The sequence below is a fragment of the Athene noctua genome, chromosome 23 (assembly GCF_965140245.1).
Source record: "Athene noctua chromosome 23, bAthNoc1.hap1.1, whole genome shotgun sequence".
Taxonomy (NCBI): Eukaryota; Metazoa; Chordata; class Aves; order Strigiformes; family Strigidae; genus Athene; species Athene noctua.
In genome coordinates, this window is record NC_134059.1 from 7,166,312 (window position 1) to 7,184,895 (window position 18,584).

General features: G+C 50.3%; 1 protein-coding gene across 1 annotated transcript in view; it reads left to right on the plus strand.

Annotated features, from left to right (window-relative positions):
• The window catches only part of CR1 (complement C3b/C4b receptor 1 (Knops blood group)), a 71,680-nt gene that overhangs the window by 50,810 nt on the left and 2,286 nt on the right, over nt 1-18,584 (plus strand). The window contains 30 exon segments of the mRNA XM_074925829.1: nt 1,077-1,265; nt 1,955-2,137; nt 2,310-2,489; nt 2,720-2,902; nt 3,549-3,731; nt 3,904-4,083; nt 4,293-4,475; nt 4,760-4,984; nt 5,283-5,474; nt 5,727-5,826; nt 6,158-6,243; nt 7,432-7,626; nt 8,012-8,191; nt 8,297-8,488; nt 8,656-8,755; nt 8,929-9,014; nt 9,586-9,780; nt 10,016-10,198; nt 11,259-11,441; nt 11,590-11,772; nt 11,959-12,141; nt 12,405-12,587; nt 12,814-13,005; nt 13,257-13,356; nt 13,903-13,988; nt 14,685-14,864; nt 15,470-15,652; nt 15,903-16,062; nt 16,586-16,773; nt 17,080-17,262. Of these exon segments, the coding sequence (XP_074781930.1) occupies nt 1,077-1,265; nt 1,955-2,137; nt 2,310-2,489; nt 2,720-2,902; nt 3,549-3,731; nt 3,904-4,083; nt 4,293-4,475; nt 4,760-4,984; nt 5,283-5,474; nt 5,727-5,826; nt 6,158-6,243; nt 7,432-7,626; nt 8,012-8,191; nt 8,297-8,488; nt 8,656-8,755; nt 8,929-9,014; nt 9,586-9,780; nt 10,016-10,198; nt 11,259-11,441; nt 11,590-11,772; nt 11,959-12,141; nt 12,405-12,587; nt 12,814-13,005; nt 13,257-13,356; nt 13,903-13,988; nt 14,685-14,864; nt 15,470-15,652; nt 15,903-16,062; nt 16,586-16,773; nt 17,080-17,262 (5,019 nt within the window).

The following is an 18,584-nucleotide window of genomic DNA, read 5'->3' on the forward strand; positions in this document are numbered from 1 at the left end:
GTGGTGGTGTTTACTCCTTCCTGTCCTGTAAGCTGTAAGCTGCTGCAACCTGGCTGCCCTGGCAAGGTTTGAGAAGTGTCTTGGTACTGTATGGAGAAGACTTCAGCCTCTATCCTCAATCATGTTCATTACTCACTGGCATCTTGAGAGACCAAAGGCTGACCCTCTGCCTTAGCTGCCTGCAGTGGCTCAGTGGCAGGCTGGGAGTCAAGCATCAGTGGCTGCAAAGGGCTGGATTATGTTTTTTAAAAAAAAGAAATATCACTAAGTTAACACTTTGTAAAAAGGTTAAGTCATATTTTCTTCTATTATATTTGGGTTTCTGTACGTCCAGCTGAGGTATATGCGTTCAGTTCCCAGCCTTGTGGAAGCAGCTGTCGTTGCTCACGTGCTGTCTGATGCTGGAGAGCTCTGGTTCTCCAGCAAAGCCAGCCTCGGAGCTCGTGATGGGCTGTGCCTGAACAGCGCAGAGGCACAGAGCTGTGGCCCTTTACTCAGCAATTCAAAGGATATTATCAGTGAGAGGCGTCTCTTTTACCTTCTTTCTACATTTCCGCATCTAGTGCAAGTATTTGCCTGGTGAACAAAAAGGTACTTCCCTGTGGCTTTAGTTGTGAACATCTGCCTGCCTCTCTGCGTGTCTACCTCCGCCTCTCCCTTTCCCTCTGCAAACAACCCCTCAGCACCCCTGGAAGCACGCCAGCAGGTTCACGGTGGGTCCCCTGTAAGGCACAGCAGAGGTTTCACATGGCACCCCCAGCCCACACTGCGCACCCCTGCGTGCCCCTGCTAGCACAGAGCTGCCGTTAGGTCGGTCCTGGGTGGTCCTGCCAACGTTTCCCCAGTCAGATCGGACCCAGGGGATGGTCCCAGCCTGTGGGGTAGGAGCACGCAGAAAGGCCACGGAAGGCTCTTGACCTCACCAGGTGATTGACACAAAATCCTGGACACGCAGTTCTTCTGCCTCACTCCCCTGCTCAGGCTGTGTGGAAACCATCAACGCAGCAACCAGCTCAGGCAGGAAGAGTTTGAGAGCTGCGTAGGTAAATGATGTTTTATTTCTCTCCATTTTCCAGCCACCTATTGCCCATTCCCACACGTCCGCCATGGGAAGAGAGTATCCATCGCTCGCTATTTCTACAGGACCGGGGACACCGTAAGCTTCGTGTGCAACACAGGGTACACCCTGCAGGGCTCCCGCAAAAGCATGTGCCGAGCTAAGTTCGGATGGATCCCACCTCTGCCAGTGTGCAAAAAGGGCAAGTGTCCCAGCGTGCGGCGTGAGTGGTGACAGCCATGGGGGGAAGCTCCCTCTTGGGTCTGCTCAAATTCAGTGGGAAAGCAAAGCCGGGGTGTATCTGTCCTCCTCGCTTCTCAAACCAAAGTGCTGCCAGCTTGGCTCTTGGAGACAGAAACGGCTTCGAAGAAACGAGCTGGGGAGGGACATGGGGGTGGCTGCAGCCTGCCGTGCCTTGGGCTCTGAGAGGGATGGGGAGAAGTTAACCCTGGGCTGAGCTGCTGTGTGGCCGGAGGCTGTAACCCCCCCAGCACGCTCGAGGGCTGCGGGGATGGCAGGATCTGCCGCCCTGGGGGGATGTCGGTGACTCTGCTTCTGGTCAGATGTGGGATGTTTTCATCTTCCTCCTGGAACAGGAAGTAATCACAGCTTCTCGCTCTTGCTGCTTCCGTGTCCATGTGCATCTTCTGCCCAATGCCATGATCTGCCTGGGAGTCCTCTGGTCAGGATGTCATTATTGTTAGTAATTTCCTCCAGCCACAATGTGATTGTAATCTTAGCGCTGCCGTCCCTTTTGTTAACTAATACTTTGAACTAGCAAATGGAACAAAGACTAAGCAGAATTCAGGATATTACCCGGATATTACCCAAATGGTCCCAGTAGCACATAGAATGGCAAACAGCTGATTCACAGGGCAACTTCTTTTCTCTTTCCAGAGGTGACATGTCCTCGGCCACCAAACATCGCCAACGGGCTGCACAGCGGACAGTCCTTGAGCAAGTTTTCTCTGGGAGCGACCGTGTACTACGGCTGCAAGGATGGCTACGAGCTGTTTGGAAACGTGTCCATCAACTGCACAGAGGCCGGGGTGTGGAGCTGGCCCCTGCCCCGCTGCAAAGGTGGGTGCGTGGGTGCTCCATTGCTGGGGAGGGGGCTGGCAGAAAGGGTGCTGGATGTCCTGTAGGAACAGCACAGACGGGCTCATGGCAGAGATGAGAAGGGAGGGGACTGTGCGTGCAGGATCCGGCCCACGTGCTGAAGTTTAAAGGGTGCTGTCCATGTTCCCCGCAGCAATTGGCTGCGACATCCCCGAGGTGCAGAACGGGCAGGTCCATGGGCTGCAAAGCACCTACAAAGCTGGAGAGACTCTTCACTTCAGCTGCGACGCCGGTTACGCCTCAGAGGACACCTACAAGGCCCAGTGCCTGCCCGGGGGGGCCTGGGATCCACCGGTGCTCATCTGCGAGAAGGGTGAGTGCGGGTGCCCACTGCTTCCCCGACGGTAGCCCTGCCCGGGGTGGTCCTTGCAGGCAGGGAACAGCGTGTGCAGGCAGGGAACAGCATGTGCAGGCAGGGAACAGCGTGTGCAGGCAGAGCCGTAACTGCGATGGGCTTTCACCCATCGTTCAAGCATCCCACCAGCTCCTTCTCTCGCACGCTGCTCTCTCGCTGAGTTGAGTCTTTCTGCCTCCCTCTCGCAGTCCGGCCTTGCCCCATGCCTCCGGAGATCACCAATGGACATCACAATGCCAAGGACAAAGCATTTTTTACCACGGGAATGTCTGTAACGTACACCTGCGATCCTGGCTACTACCTTGTCGGAAATGCCGCTGTGTTCTGCAGAGCATCAGGGAACTGGAGCCAGCCCAGCCCTCGCTGTGAAGGTGCGTCCGTGTCTGTCCCCTTGGGGGAGAAGCTCATAGTGTGGCTCTGAGCCCAGGGGAGATCCTGACCGTTGTCACTGAGCCCTTCAGTGAGGGATTCAATTCCCCTTTAATGAAGTATAAAGTTTTATAATATGTAAATAAGAAGCTTAGACCCATGAACCATAACTGCGGCTGCACATGCTGTACCTCTCTCTTAGTCTGGGGCTGGGTGCTGGTCACCCCGCAGTGTATATCCGGGAGCTGGCACATCCCCTCTTAATGTGAGACCAAGCGCAAAGGGGGCTCCAGAGCCAGCACCCTCGTCCCGGCGCTCCGGTGACAGCCTGGCTGCAGCACACCACGGAGAGCCGGCCGGTGATGGCACGGGGGACCAGGCATGGCCATGGGGTGTGACAGCCGTCAGGGTGAGACCGGAGGGATTTTTACAAATCAGTTCAACCGTCTTTGTCCAGAAAAGTGGAAGGAGATGTGGGGCACCCAAAGAGTGGCTGTCAGGCCAGACCTGGCAGTACCTGGTGTGCGAGCCCTCTGCCTTCCTCTTGTGCCTTCCCCCATGTCTGCTGTGCAGGAGGTTTGCGTTGAGCTGTCTCTCAGGTTTCTCCTCTCCCAGATGTTCTCATGGGATTTTCCTCTCTCTTTCCAGAGGTGACATGTCCTCGGCCACCAAACATCGCCAATGGGCTGCACAGTGGACAGTCCTTGAGCACGTTTTCCCGGGGAGTGACCGTGTACTACGGCTGCAAGGATGGCTACGAGCTGTTTGGAAACGTGTCCATCAACTGCACAGAGGCCGGGGTGTGGAGCTGGCCCCTGCCCCGCTGCAAAGGTGGGTGTGTGGGTGCTCCATTGCTGGGGAGGGGGCTGGCAGAAAGGGTGCTGGATGTCCTGTAGGAACAGCACAGACGGGCTCATGGCAGAGATGAGAAGGGAGGGGACTGTGCATGCAGGATCCGGCCCACGTGCTGAAGTTTAAAGGGTGCTGTCCATGTTCCCCGCAGCAATTGGCTGCGACATCCCCGAGGTGCAGAACGGGCAGGTCCATGGGCTGCAAAGCACCTACAAAGCTGGAGAGACTCTTCACTTCAGCTGCGACGCCGGTTACGCCTCAGAGGACACCTACAAGGCCCAGTGCCTGCCCGGGGGGGCCTGGGATCCACCGGTGCTCATCTGCGAGAAGGGTGAGTGCGGGTGCCCACTGCTTCCCCGACGGTAGCCCTGCCCGGGGTGCTCCTTGCAGGCAGGAACAGCGTGTGCAGGCAGGGAACAGCGTGTGCAGGCAGAGCCGTAACTGCGATGGGCTTTCACCCATCGTTCAAGCATCCCACCAGCTCCTTCTCTCGCACGCTGCTCTCTCGCTGAGTTGAGCCTTTCTGCCTCCCTCTCGCAGTCCGGCCTTGCCCCATGCCTCCGGAGATCACCAATGGACATCACAATGCCAAGGACAAAGCATTTTTTACCACGGGAATGTCTGTAACATACACCTGCGATCCTGGCTACTACCTTGTCGGAAATGCCGCTGTGTTCTGCAGAGCATCAGGGAACTGGAGCCAGCCCGGCCCTCGCTGTGAAGGTGCGTCCGTGTCTGTCCCCTTGGGGGAGAAGCTCATAGTGTGGCTCTGAGCCCAGGGGAGACCCTGACCATTGCAGCCAGATCCTCAGAGAGGGTTAATCCCATGTAAAGTGTTGCACGGTATAAATTAATTTCGTGTCCTTCTGTTGTCAAGGTGGGGATGGCGACGTTTATGTAGAAGTCCTGTTGATTTTTTTTGTCGCAATATTAACAGCTGTTGAGTTTTTTGTTTTGATTTGTTCCAACATCCCCTGCATATCTCTTTGGCGTGTCATCATTTCCAGTGGCTGTCTGCATAAATCCAGATATAGAGAATGGAAAGCAAGTTGATGGTTATGGCTCTATCTCCGCACCCGGGCAAATGTTGACATTTCAGTGTCACGATGGTTACAGCCTGCAAGGCAGTGCTAAAGTCTTCTGCCAGGAGGATGGCAGCTGGCACCCTCCTGTTCCCTTCTGCAATAGACCACACCGTTACCAGGAGCTCTCAAACAGGCCTGAACTTCCAGGTAAATAGTGACACAATTGCTTTGGGGTGCACTGCTATCGTATGTCCCTTAACTCCATTAAAAAATTGTGGTTAAACCCTGTGAGTGGAAGATTTAAGTATATCCTGGGAATAAGAACCTGATCCTCTGAAATCCTCTGAACAAATATATGGTGTTTGTTCAATAATAGCTATATTAAGCAAAATAAACAATTTTGCAAGGCAAACCAAACACCCTTTCTCATAACAGTGTTCTTTCTGTTTTTGCACCCAGCATGCCTGTCCTGCCTGATTCTCATGTCTGTTTTCTTTCTCAATAGGTGGTTGTGGTGCTCCTACAAGGTTACACTTTGCTGAGCTAAATCAGGAGCATATAAATGAGATTGCTTTTTCTGTTGGGAAGACTGTGCAATACACTTGCCGACCTGGATATGCTAAACACCCAGGAATGTCACCTACTATTACATGCCTTGAGAGCGGAGTGTGGTCAGAAGCACTAGAATTCTGTAAAAGTGAATAGCTCCTTGATTTGGTGTCCGTTATTCAAGAAGGATAGGCGCTAGGTTCTGTCCACGCTGAAAAAACTTAACGTTATTCTGATGTTCAAATAGTATGTGACTAGTAAAGCCATGTAACTCTGTTATTCAAAACCTGTTTTGGGGGTAATTGGAAATGTGGACAGATTACTGGAATAATAGTTGCATCTGTTGCACCATGGTATGGATAGACAGAAGCCTAAAATGAGGATTTTTTTCCTCCTCCAGGGAAACAATGCAATCATCCTGGTGAACCTCTGAATGGGAAAATTGTTTTCCTGACAGATCTCATGTTTGGGTCAACAGTGGTCTACAGCTGTGAAGAAGGGTAAGTCCTGGGTTTGGCTACTGCTCAAAACAGCAAGGAGAGACGCATTAGGTAAGCCTCCCTTTTTTCCTCCTATTCAGTCACTCCTGATAAATGGATTCTGTACAGAAGCCACTGCATAGAGTTCTGTACGGATATAACACGTAAGGATATCTTATGTGTCCATGTACATACTGTGAAATTGCTCAGGCAGAGCTAGGAAGGGACCTTCTCCTTCAGGGCCACAGCTCTGCTGTCAGCAGGGCTGATCACACCACCCGGGGTGGTTAGGAGGGGGTAGGAACTCCAGCTGAAACGGCCCGAGATGAACGTTCAATCCCTTTAACATCAGGTACAGGTTAATCGGACAAGCCAGCAGACGATGTGAGATTTTTGGTGGACGTGTAGCATGGAGTGGCAACGTTCCCATCTGTCAGCGTAAGTAGCTTACACCTCCAGGGCTCTGCATGGATTCAGGAAATATTTTCCACCGGAGATTGCCAAATCTTTCCGATCAAAGCTTTCACAGGGAATTTCTCTGCTCTTGTGGGCATGAGAAATAACAGAAGGTTTTGATGTCACGAGAAAATGTTCGGGGAAAGGTACAAGACCTCAAAACTTAACGGTGTATAGAAAGCAATGTCTCAGCTGGAGCTCTGTCAGCAGTACTTGGGTATCCTGTCTCTGAGTGACTTCACAAGCCCACTGCAAGAGAGGAAGGGAAAATATTATCTTCAGTTTAAGGGTTGTTATTGTTAGGCACAGAGAGACCAAAGCTCAACCCTAAGGAGAGGCAGAGGGCATGGGAGGGCCAGAGGGGGAATCCCGAAGTCCCAAACCGCGGGCGCTCTTTCACTCCGAGCACTGGTAACTGGTGTGTACCCAAGAGCTGCCGTGATGCACCTCCGCAACTACACCTGGGTGTTTCTCCGCTGATTAAGTAGTGTTGCTCATTAGGTGACAGTTTCATATGAAGAAAGAAACATTTACTGGTACATTGTGGGATTTTAAAGCATTTTACAGATTCTCCAGGGACCTGTTAACCTAAGGTGCCATACAGATTGCAGCCTGTGCATGCCTTGGCATTGTGTGCAGCTGAAAGATCAGGATTTTACACAGGCAAATAAATGCAAAATAAATATTTCATAGAATCATAGAATGGTTTGGGTTGGAAAGGACCTTAAAGATCATCCAGTCCCACCCCCTGCCCCGGGCAGGGCCACCTTCCACCAGCCCAGGCTGCCCAAAGCCCCGTCCAACCCGGCCTTGAACCCTTCCAGGGAGGGGGCAGCCACAGCTGCTCTGGGCAGCCTGTGCCAGGGCCTCACCCCCCTCACAGGGAAGAATTTCTTCCTTAGATCTAAACTTTTTTAGTTCTTAAAAAGTAGAAAAGATAAAGCATGTAGGTGTTTCCTCCATAGAGGTTTGTCTTACTGGTCTGCTTTCTGTCGCAGACATTGCTGGCCAGGGAGATGGGATCTAGTTGCCTTCAAGGCCTCACCCAGAAGGTCACTCCACTGCAGTTACTCCATCTCTAGGACGAGTGTTTATGCCCCACAGACTGAGGGATTTCAAGTCCTCTGGTGCTGCTGTTAAATTCAGAAGCCTTGTTCTGCACCTTTGCAGGTATCCCTTGTGAGCCACCTCCAGACATTCCCAACGGGAAGCACACGGGCAGGCTGCTGGACGAATTCTACTTCGGCATATCTGTAACGTACACCTGCAACCCCAGCTACCCGCTCCACGGAGAGCCCTCCATCTACTGCACCACCCGGGACGGGAAAAACGGCGTGTGGAGCGGGCCCCCGCCGCGGTGCGGAGGTAGGCTGTGTGTGCACGTGCGAATACTCGGGTGCGATCCCCCCGGCCCTACTGCTTCGTATCTGCAAAGACTATGAGCCCTCCAGACAATGGCACTTCTTGCCTGAGTGCCTGCTAGGCCAGGATTAGCCCAGGCTGGTTTCACAGCTGAGGCCAGGCAGAGGGAAGGAGGCTGGGGCCTCCCCGCTGCCTCCAGCACCCCCAGCCTCACCTTTCAGCTCTGGTCTCTCTCTCAGTGTTTGACATTGCTGGATTTGGGCATCTGTGGGGAAATTATTTTCAGGCTTGTGTCTTAAAATGGATTGTAATTCTAAGTGGCTTCGCAGCTGAACAGCTCTGCACGCTGCCTAAGTGCCTGTTTTGAGGACCTGCACTTCTTTTCCAGAGGCAAGATGTCCTGTCCCACGGGTCCAGAACGGGAGGATCGTGTCTCCCAGGACGTCCTACACACACAAGGATACCATCACCTTTGAGTGTGAGCCAGGCTACGTTCTACGCGGCCACAGAGTGGCACGATGCCAACTGAATAACACCTGGGAGCCACCCGTGCCAGCCTGCGAGCAGGGCAAGTGTTCGATCCGTGCTCTGAATGTGAACCTTCCCCCTGCTCTCCCAAATCTGCTTTTTCTTGACTCCTTTAACAACTGGGCTGGCTTATCTTTCTTGGTAGCTGGCTGCAATGCACCTACCCAACTGGAGTTTGCTGAGCTGAAGGAGCCGTACGGCAACCAGACCGTCTTTCCCGTGGGGAGGACGGTGGAATACGTGTGCCGGCCTGGGTACGCCCAGCACCCGGGGATGCCACCGGCCATTACATGCCTCAGGAATCAGACGTGGTCTGCAGCACTGGAGTTCTGTAAAAGTACGTCTAGCAAGGGCTGAAAAAACCTAAAGTGTCAGGCTTGGCTGGATTTTCAAGTTTTTCTAGCTTTATGGGTTTCTTGATGCAGTCTGGTCTCTGTGTTAGCATCCCTGGCTGGGATGTGAGTGAGCAGCTGAGGGCTAACAGTGCCTGGCATTCCCTTCTAGGGAAAAAGTGTCCTAACCCCGCGGATCCGGAGAACGGCAGAGCTGTTGTCCTGACAGACCTCCTCTTTGGGTCCAAAGTTAATTACACTTGTGACACAGGGTGAGTCTTGCAACTCCCTGAATTCAGCTGCCAAGTGAGAGTGAAGCAGATTTTCAGCTTTACATGAAGGAACCTAGTTCCCTAGCCAAAAGTCTTGGCTGCCTCTTACAAGGGTTGTAAAGAATTCCCAAGTGTCTTAATGTAAATTAAGAGATCCTTCTGTGTGGCTCCAGGTACAAGTTGGTTGGAGGTTCTCAGAGAACATGCGAGGTCTCTGGCACACATGTCTCGTGGAGTGGAGATGCTCCTGTCTGCCAGCGTAAGTAGGTCACACCAAGAGGTCCTTGGAGATGGCTTGCAAGAGAAAGTGGCATATCTTTCAAGACAAAGATTTTATTGCAAAAGATTTCTCAAGTTACTGTATGTGTAAAATCTTTTATTTTTCTTTTAATTTTGTTTTGGTTTGGATGCTTCCGAAAATGTTTCCAAAGGTCTTTTATTTATCCTGGCCCAAACAGGGAAAATCATTATTATATTAAACTCCCTGTTACCGGGGTATTTCTCACTGGTCATGTGTAGGAATGGTGTGGCCAGGCTCTCCCTGCATGTGTCAACAGTGGTTATGGAGAGGGAGGTAAGAATTGTCCCACCACCTCCAGATGTGGGCAGCAAGGAAGTGATTCACAGGAGGGTGCAGATTTTCCTTCCCACGTGATTTTTTTCCATACAAGCTTTGTCTCTGGATAATTTTGGGTCACTGCATCCAGAGAGCATCACCGCTGAGATGGGTTCAACCCCATCGGCTCCCTTCCTGGGAAGCGTGTCCGTCTGGCAGCCCCCGGGCACTGCTGCAGCGCCGATGCTAAACGGCACCTTGTATGCGCTCGCAGGTATCACCTGCGACCCGCTTCCGGACGTCCCACATGGGAGGCACAGCGGGCACTCGACGGACACCTTCTCCTATGCGGATGTGGTCACCTACACCTGCGAGCCCGGATACTCGCTGGCTGGAGAGCCCTCCATCTTCTGCACCACAGCGGATGGGGAGCACGGCGTGTGGAGTGGGCCGCCGCCCCGGTGTGGAGGTAGGGCTCTGGCGTCCGTCCGTCCGTCCCCGCCGGCGAGAGTTGGTTCTGGGTGGCAGAAGGAATGATCGTGGCTGTGGAGAGGGCTGCACCTGCTGATAGGAAGATAGCTAACATGACAGATATTTATTCAAAGGAGTCAATGGAATTAACTCCGGCTTTTGAAAGTTGGATTTTTAGGATTTTTTTCTTGCCCTGTCCGTATCCCTTATCTGTCTTTCCTTCTCCTTCGCAGAGGTGATGTGTCCTCCCCCTCCAGGCATCGCCAACGGGAATCACAGTGGCGAGCCCTCGGACAGCCACCTCCCGGGCTCGGCTGTGCAGTACAGCTGCAGGGACGGCTACTCCCTCATCGGGAACGCCTCCATCAGCTGTACCGCTGAGGGGACATGGAGCCGGCCCCGGCCCCGATGTGAAGGTCTGTTTGTGGTGGCTTCTTTTATCTTTCCCTGGGCCCTTTCTTCCTTCTTGGCTCTCAATCTAATCGCTGCAGACCAAATCTCCAGTGTGGGGCAGAGAGCAAAGGTCCCACGGGCAGGAGAAGCTCCATCTGCCTCTGTGGATTTCCCTTTCCATCCCCCAGTAAGGACAGACTCTCAGGAGCAGTTGGATAATGATATTTTGTGTAAGAATAAGAGTAGATAATGTTGACATGCCTGTGACAGTGATGGCAAGGTTCAGCAGCAAGTACTGCCCCCGGTCAGTGTCCCTCCATACCCAGGATAGGCTTCACGTCCCCACTGGTGCCTCATGCTCTTCATTTCCAGCAAACGGGTGTAAAAGACCAGCGATTGAGAACGGAAGAACGACTGGACTGGAGACCACGTACAGACTCGGGGATCTCATTGTCTTCGAATGTGATTTTGGTTACGCCTTGAAGGGCTCTCAAGAATCTCACTGCCAGTTTGGGGGCACATGGGACCCTCCTGTCCCCATCTGTGAGAAGAGTAAGTGTAAATGAGGTGGTGGGTGGTAGCTGATTTCTTCTGAAGGTCCGAGTACACCTGACAGGGTGCAACCACCTCACATCAGAGGTAAAGGGGCCATGCTCCAGGGCTGAAAAGGAAAAACATCACCAATCTGTCCTCCCATCATCATAGTCCCCAATCAGACCCTTGTTATGGACAACTTTCACCTCTTTAAGTGAATCCAACAAAGAGACAGCGAACCAGGCTGGTGTCTGATCTTGTTCACAACCAGAGAAAGGTCAGAGCAAGCTGTTAGGGCCACAGATCGAAACTAACCACTGTAAATGCTTAAATAGTGAGAATGTCTCATTCTTGATGTCAATAAACTCAAAAAACATGAAGGCTGGAAGATAAGTGAGGGTAGGATGGAAACATAATTCGAACAGTGACAGCCCCAGCTATTTGAGAAAAGGTAATGGGAAGGAAAGAAGTTAAGAGGTTGCCTTACCCTACAGTGGATGTTTGTGGTACCAGCTCTTCACCGGTTATGATTTTTTCCCCTCCTTGTAGTGCTACAGTGTCCTTCCCCTCCAAATATCAAAAATGGCCATCATGAGAGCAAGGATGTGAAAGTGTTCATCCCTGGAATGTCGGTGAAGTACTACTGTGACCAGGGCTACGTCCTCACTGGGAGAACAACAGTTTCTTGTTTGACATCTGGAACCTGGAGCATCCCTTACCCTCGGTGTGAAGGTGAGCTCTGAATGCTGTTCCCCATAATGATAGGAGACCGTTGTGGTCGCACAGCTCTCCTGAATTTTCACCTCACAAAAGCAAAGGGAGAACCCTCAGCTCTAGCAGCCGCTTCCCCAGCCCATATTCTGCCTCTTTTCATTTCCAGTGATCAACTGTGCAAGCCCCAAAATCCAGCATGGAGAAGTGGCTGAAGGACTGAGCACTGTGTACCCTTCCGGGGCCAACGTCACCTTCCAGTGCCACCCAGGCTATGTGCTGTGGGGCAGCCGTGAAGCCAAGTGCCAGCCCGACGGCCGCTGGGTACCCGCTGTCCCCACCTGCAAGCCAGGTGAGCGCGGGCACCTCGGGGTTAGGCAGGAGGATGCTTAGGGCCATCCCTGTGCCAGAGGGCCCTGAGGTCGTGCTCTCTTCCTCACATGCGTCGCTTCAGGTGTGACAGTTTTTTGTCATGTTACGTGTGTTCCAACATTGGGCAAAATCACTAAAACGCCATTCTCTGTCCCTGCCCTGTTAGTGCTGCCTTGTCCTCCGCCTCCCGTCATCGCCCATGCCACGCACAGTGCGGAGCTCGGGGCCAACTTCACCAGCGGCACGTCTGTGAGCTACAGCTGCCAGCCCGGCTTCGTCCTCCTCGGAGATCCCTCTGTGCTGTGCACGGCCTCGGGGAACTGGAGCCTCCCGTACCCACGCTGCGCAGGTGGGGCTGGCGGCTGCCGCAGCTCCCCGTGCACCCGTGGCCGGCTGAGCACCCGTCCCGTGCTCAGCTGGTCCCAGAGCAGGCAAACCTGCCAGCCCGCAGAATGGGCATGAGGAGGGGGGGAACGGCAGGTCCAGTGAGGTCTGAGTGTGCTTCCGGCACGTGCAGGACCTGTGTTCATTTGGGGGGCTTTGCGCATGCATCCTTCCTGCATGTTACCCCATCCATACCATTTTTTTGTCTTGTTTTTCCTCTCTCTTCAGTGCTGCAATGCCCCTCACCTCCAAATATTGACAATGGTAATCACAGCAGTCAGGGCTTGGAAGTTTTCACTGCTGGGATGGTTGTAAATTATAGCTGTGACCCTGGCTACAGCCTCCTGGGAGAGGCATCGCTTTACTGCACTGACTTTGGGAACTGGAGCCTCCCTCCTCCTCAGTGTGCAGGTACACTGTGGTTCCAAGATGGGACTTAGGGATTGTCTGGGAATTTCTGCCATGGAAAGCCTGTAGCGTTCATCCTCTTCCTTGCTCTTTCCAAAATTTTGAATCCTTCAGTCTTTGTTTTCAGCTTCGCTTGTAAACTTTTTATCTATGCAAACTCAACATACATTTTAAAACAACTCTGTGTAGCTGATATCCCCATTTCTCCCTGTGTTTTCTTTCCTGATAGGTGGCTGTGGCACACCTCCACACTTAGCCTTTGCTGAGCTATCGAAGGAATACAAAAATCTGACAGAGTTTGCTGTTGGGGCCACTGTGCGATACAGCTGCCAGCTGGGATACATGAGACACCCCGGAATATCCCCAACTCTGACATGCCTCAAAAACCACACGTGGTCTGAAGCGCTAGCGTTTTGTAAAAGTGAATAGCTCAATCAGTTTGATATTGGTTGTTAAAAATTGTCTGTGTTACATTTGTGGGTTTCTTAAAACAATTCTTTAAGAAATGATTCATACATGGCTTCACTAGTCACATAGTTTGGGCAGCTATTGGCCTTTTGAAAAACACATCTTTATTGGTGTCTGAATGTGGACAGATCCTTAAGATACCTTCTCGTAGTGCATTACAAAACTGCAAGAGAGGAGTTTAAACTCAGCCTTGTTCTTTCCCAGGGAAGCAATGTAAATACCCAGAAACACCAAAGAATGGCAGAGTTGTTGTTCTGACAGATCTCCTTTTTGGGTCAACCGTGAGCCACACGTGTGAAGAAGGGTGAGTCTGACGCTGCCTTTGCTGACTCCATTTCTGAGCTCGGTGTTGGACAACTTACAGTAAAGGCTCAGAGCCCAGTCCACTGCGCGGCCGTTCTCCCACAGCAAGCCAGAATTTGTATTTTGGTTCCAGTTGTGCCATAGTTGCCTGCTCTGGAAAGGGAGAAGTGTCTCTCGTTTTCCCCTGCCTGTGCTCAGTAGATTACTTTGCAACCTTGAGTTTCAGATGGCCACCCCAGAAGAAGCTGAGTGCAAGCAAGCACGTGCTGCAAGGAGGCTCCAGCGGTTTGGAAATCACTTGGGTCTGAGTCCTGATTTAGCACCTGACCAATCTAACCCGGAGCACTTGGGGATCTTTGCTGTTCCTCTTGGATCTAGAAAGAACTTGGTGTCCTTCATTCCCATGTGTCAAACTGACAGAAACACCGCGGTGGTGACCAGCCAGAATCGGCCAAAGGAAACCTCCGGGGGTAGTGTCAGAGTGGGAGTGCAAAACCCAAGCTGAATGACTTGGTATCAACCTGTGTTTCTTTCTCTGTAACTCCAGGCACCGGCTGGTTGGACAGTCTCAGAGGCGATGTGAGATTTTTGGACCAGATGTCGCATGGAGTGGTCTTCTTCCCATTTGTCAGAGTAAGTAGGTCACCACCACCATCGCCAAATTAAGTCCTTAAAATTAAAAAGTGGAATTTCCTTAAAATAAACAGAACCCTGAGGAATAAGACTTTTTAAGCATAATATTCCTCTGGGATTGTTTTGTTTTGCTTGCTTGTTTGGTTTCTTCTAAAAGTCTTCCAGATGCTAGCTCTTGATCTTTCATAGTTATGTAGACTGAAGATTTGAGATGCCTGCAAGGACTCGTCCTCTTTTTTTTTTTTTTTTTTCCCACAAATATAAATAATAAATTAAGGAAGAAACATGTCTTGCAGTAGAAGAGTGGGATATTGAGTAAAATTGAACTGGGATCTTCGAAATACTGTACTGGTATCCAAACCACAAGGCTGTTTTGCAGGGGTTGATCATTGCAATTAGTCTTTCCTTCAGATGGAATTCCTTTGGGAGGTGTGAGCTTGGTATAGTAAAGCAGTCATGGGAACGACTGACAGCACTTAGGGATTTCTACACCATTTAATGTGTTTATTGCAATGTATTTGCATTATTCTGTTTATAGGCACAAAAATATGTTTATACGTACAACAACATGGTAACCCTCCAAGTATTACCTGTGAAATTCCTCTGAGCAGTGGCACCTTAAGGATGGACTTTATATGTGCACCAAGTACAGCATACATACAGCTCCCTCTCTGAGATAATGAATTTATTTTTCAGAGGTGGTATGTCCAGCCCCACAGATCCAGAATGGGACAGTATCTGTTCTTAAATATCGCTACACATACAAAGACACCGTTAGCTTTAAGTGCCGCAAAGGTTTCACCTTGCGAGGCCATCACACAGCCCAGTGCCAAGCTGATAAAACATGGGACCCACCTGTACCGGTGTGTGAGCAGGGTAAGTGGCAGCGCTCTGACCTCTTAGCATCCTCGATTCCTCCCCCACAGCTCCTACCCACCCACTGAAGTCAAAGCTGGCTTGAGTTTTCCTGTTTGCTTCAACTACGTTAAAGAGAAACCAAAACTTGTTCCTTTTATTTACACCTCTCTTCTCACACAGGAGATAAGCCAGGTTTTGGGTAAGTATAAGCATGATTTGTACTTTTCTCACCCTGCTTGCTGCAATCCATAATCCACATTCTCTTCATTTCCTGAAAGTGAGAAATTTGGTGGCTTCAGGGCAGCACACTGAATGTCAGAGAGGAGTGAAATTATTGCTAGAAGTGTAAAGGCAAGATGATGGAAAATGAAGGGAAATTTGTGCATTGTATTTGCTCAGCCAAGTGTGTGTTTTAAGCTCTTAATGTTGCATCTAGATGGAGTGGCAGAACGCTATCATCATCCTGATACCACAGCGAAGCCAGGTAGGTCAATTATAAGAAGAGGCAAGATTTACTAAACATTAACTCCTCCCAACCTCTCCTTGGGAGGGGCGATTGTGCTTACTCTCTTTTCTACCTTTTTTACGACTGAACATCACCTCTTACCCTCTCCCTCTTTCAGTAGTGAAGTGTTTGCCTCCTCTGGGCATTGCTAACGGGGAACACAGCCATCCTTTGTCAGGCGCTTTTGCTGTAGGAGCACTTGTGCACTATCGCTGCAAACACGGCTTCTCCCTCATCGGCAGTGAGTCTGTTCGTTGTACAGCGCATGGAGTCTGGAGCCATCCCCTTCCTCGATGTGAGGGTGTGTTTGTGCTCTTTCCACTGAATCTTCTCAACTTTCTTAAATGCGTTAAACATGTAGTGATATTTGCCTAAGGACTGGCTGAAACAAGCTGTTGCTTCAACAAACTCTGCAACTAAAGAAAGAACTAAGATCTCTGTGGCCAAGAATGAGGTATCTGCGGCCGAGAATGAGGTCTGTGGGCTCTGTGCGCTCTATCTCACACAAGGTTCACGGTCTAAAGGGTTCTTTATACCCCTGCTGGCCACAGTTGGCTGTGTGAGCCTGAGTTGGGAATGGAAAAGCAGTCAGACTGGAGTCCCTGGAGACATCATTACAATCGAATGCAACACCGCTAATGTCCCAAAAGACCTCCACAAGTTCCAGTGCCAGCCCGGGGGCACAGGGACTCCTCCACTCCTCACCTGTGAAAGAGGAAAGCATGTGTTATCTGTCCTTGGAAGGCTATCCTTTCTGACCTTATCGCTCTTGGTAATGTGTTGTAACATGTTTAGGAGGCAAGAATCCAGCGTTCAGATCTGAAGATCCACCCATCCTATTCTTTGCCATCCTTGCTGCAGTATCTGGTGCCTCGGTTTCTCCATACAAACACCATAAAAATGAGCTTAGGCCAGCTTTGCCGGCCATAAGGAACCTGTATGGATGTTGTAACCCGATGGTCTTACAAGTGTGGAATTGCCATTATATATGTGAACTAATCACTATTCTTACCTGATATAGCAGGAAAGATGATGCTGGGCAATGTTCCTTTCTGTAAGAAGAAATGTGTGTGGTTCCCAATGCTTTAGAGATGATTCGGGGTGAAGTGAGTGCCGAGGGTTGGTCTGTGTGTTGGATTCCACGCTGTGGGAGTGAGCGTACGGCCGTCCACGGTGGCTCAAAGGTTTCCCCTTTCATCTCTGTGAGCTCTGTTTTGAGCTGCACTCCTCTCTTTCTAGTGCTGCACTGTTCCAAGCCTGCAGATATCGCTCATGGGTCTCTCAGTGGCCCGACAAAAGCTTTTTTCACTCCTGGGACAGCTGTAAGCTACATCTGTGAGCCCGGCTTCTCTCTCATTGGGACAGCATCTATTTATTGTACACAGTCTGGAGCCTGGAGCCGTCCTCCTCCAGTCTGTCAAGGTGTGTTTTCATTGCAGAGAGCTAAGAAGTAAGGACATTTATCATGCCTTGCCTTAGGGAAAGGTTGGTAGAAGGACTAAATCTGAGTCCTTTGCTACAGAACGTGTGATAAGAGCAAGACCGAGTTTATACCCATTTCCAAAGCCTGATGGAGTTAGAGGGTTACAAAATGAGTTGTTGAGCTTAGGTGAAAACATTAAAAGGGAACAATCAAGGCTGCAAAGGTACAGCTGCCTTGGCTACTCTCCGGCAGTCCATCAGGATCCTCATGTCAACGCTGTTGTTTCTCTCTCCCTGACTTCCCAGCTGTGAAGTGTCTCCATCCTCCAAACATCACCAACGGGAAGCTCAAAGGCAACATCTCCGACACTTTTTCCTACGGAGCGTCTGTATCCTACAGCTGCAATCCAGGTTATTCACTCGTTGGGAATGCTCTCATCAGCTGCACGGGGTCGGGAACGTGGAGCCAACCACCTCCTCACTGCAAAGGTGTGTTTGTGCTTAGTTTGCTCACGTAGTTTGGAATTTGTGGCGGAACCAGAACTGGGCTGAGGAGACATTCAGCCATGCCGATATACATGTTTTACTTTGGGGAAAAATTAAATCTTCAGAGAGATACATGGGCCATAACCTAAAACATTGTAAAATATTCTGCAGTTAACACTGAATTCCATCCTCTCACTTTGCTTGGGATATCCTTACTTTTACATTACATATCATCACTTTGCTTTTATATCATAGCTAGACAGCGTTGATCTGTTAATTATGAATTTGTCTGCTCTCTGTTATCCCTAGGAAGAGTATAATATTGTTGTAAAAAAGCCAGGTGGGAGCCTCATGCTAACAATCAGAGGGATATGAGTACGACAGAGGCAATGCTGAAAGGCAGCTTTAATTCTCTGCTCTTCTTGCTACAAATGAGTTGCATACCCACCTTCCTCCATTAAAAAGTTTTTACTTCTAGCAGAAGAATAGAAACTTTTTCCCTTTCCTTCCCTTTTCGTGTCCCTCACTCCCCAGTTACCACTAACAGGAAAGAAAGTTGTCGCTGAGGGATGGTTTGTAGATAACACATGAGCCTGACCATTCCCTTCTCGGAAAATGCCTCTGTATCTGTGTCTGGGCAGCTCACTGTGAGGGTCAGTCATCAGGCAAACCCGACGAAAGGCAATTTCCCCAATGTCACAAGTTTCCTAGCGCGGATGTTCCTGCACGGAAACCTGGATGTTCACCAGATAACATTCATTACCCACACGGGGCACTTCCTTCATGGAGTTGCACCCACCTCAGTGACTCAAGAATTGAAACACACCCGGATAACAATGAGAGGAAATGATGTACCATTATGTTATTTATGTAAATAAGTCAGAGGTTTTTAAAGGAAGCAGTCTCACAGAAAAATTCGCCCTGCCATTCCGCATTCTCATGGTTTTGAAGCGTCTTTAGTAACTATTATGTGTGATAGTAAAAATAAATATTTAAAAAAAAGGTGTAAAACAAAGGGTCACATGTTGACATCACCCCTTTGGTCTCCACTGAGAACTTTTTCCAGAATTCTTGGGCTTGGGACTGGCAAAGGTGTTTAGATGCTTAAATTGAAGCAACTAGCTTACTTCATTGAAATCAGTGGTATAATATAAGTAGCTTAGATGGTTGGACTAATTAATAAATTAATTATCGATAGATAATATGGCTGGTGACGGGGCAAGAAACGTCTACAGAATAGAACTGGGTTATAGGCAGTTGGTTCTAAGGCTCCCACAGAATTCTTCCCTGCTACACCTTTCTTCTCCAAATGGTTTTTGGTAGCC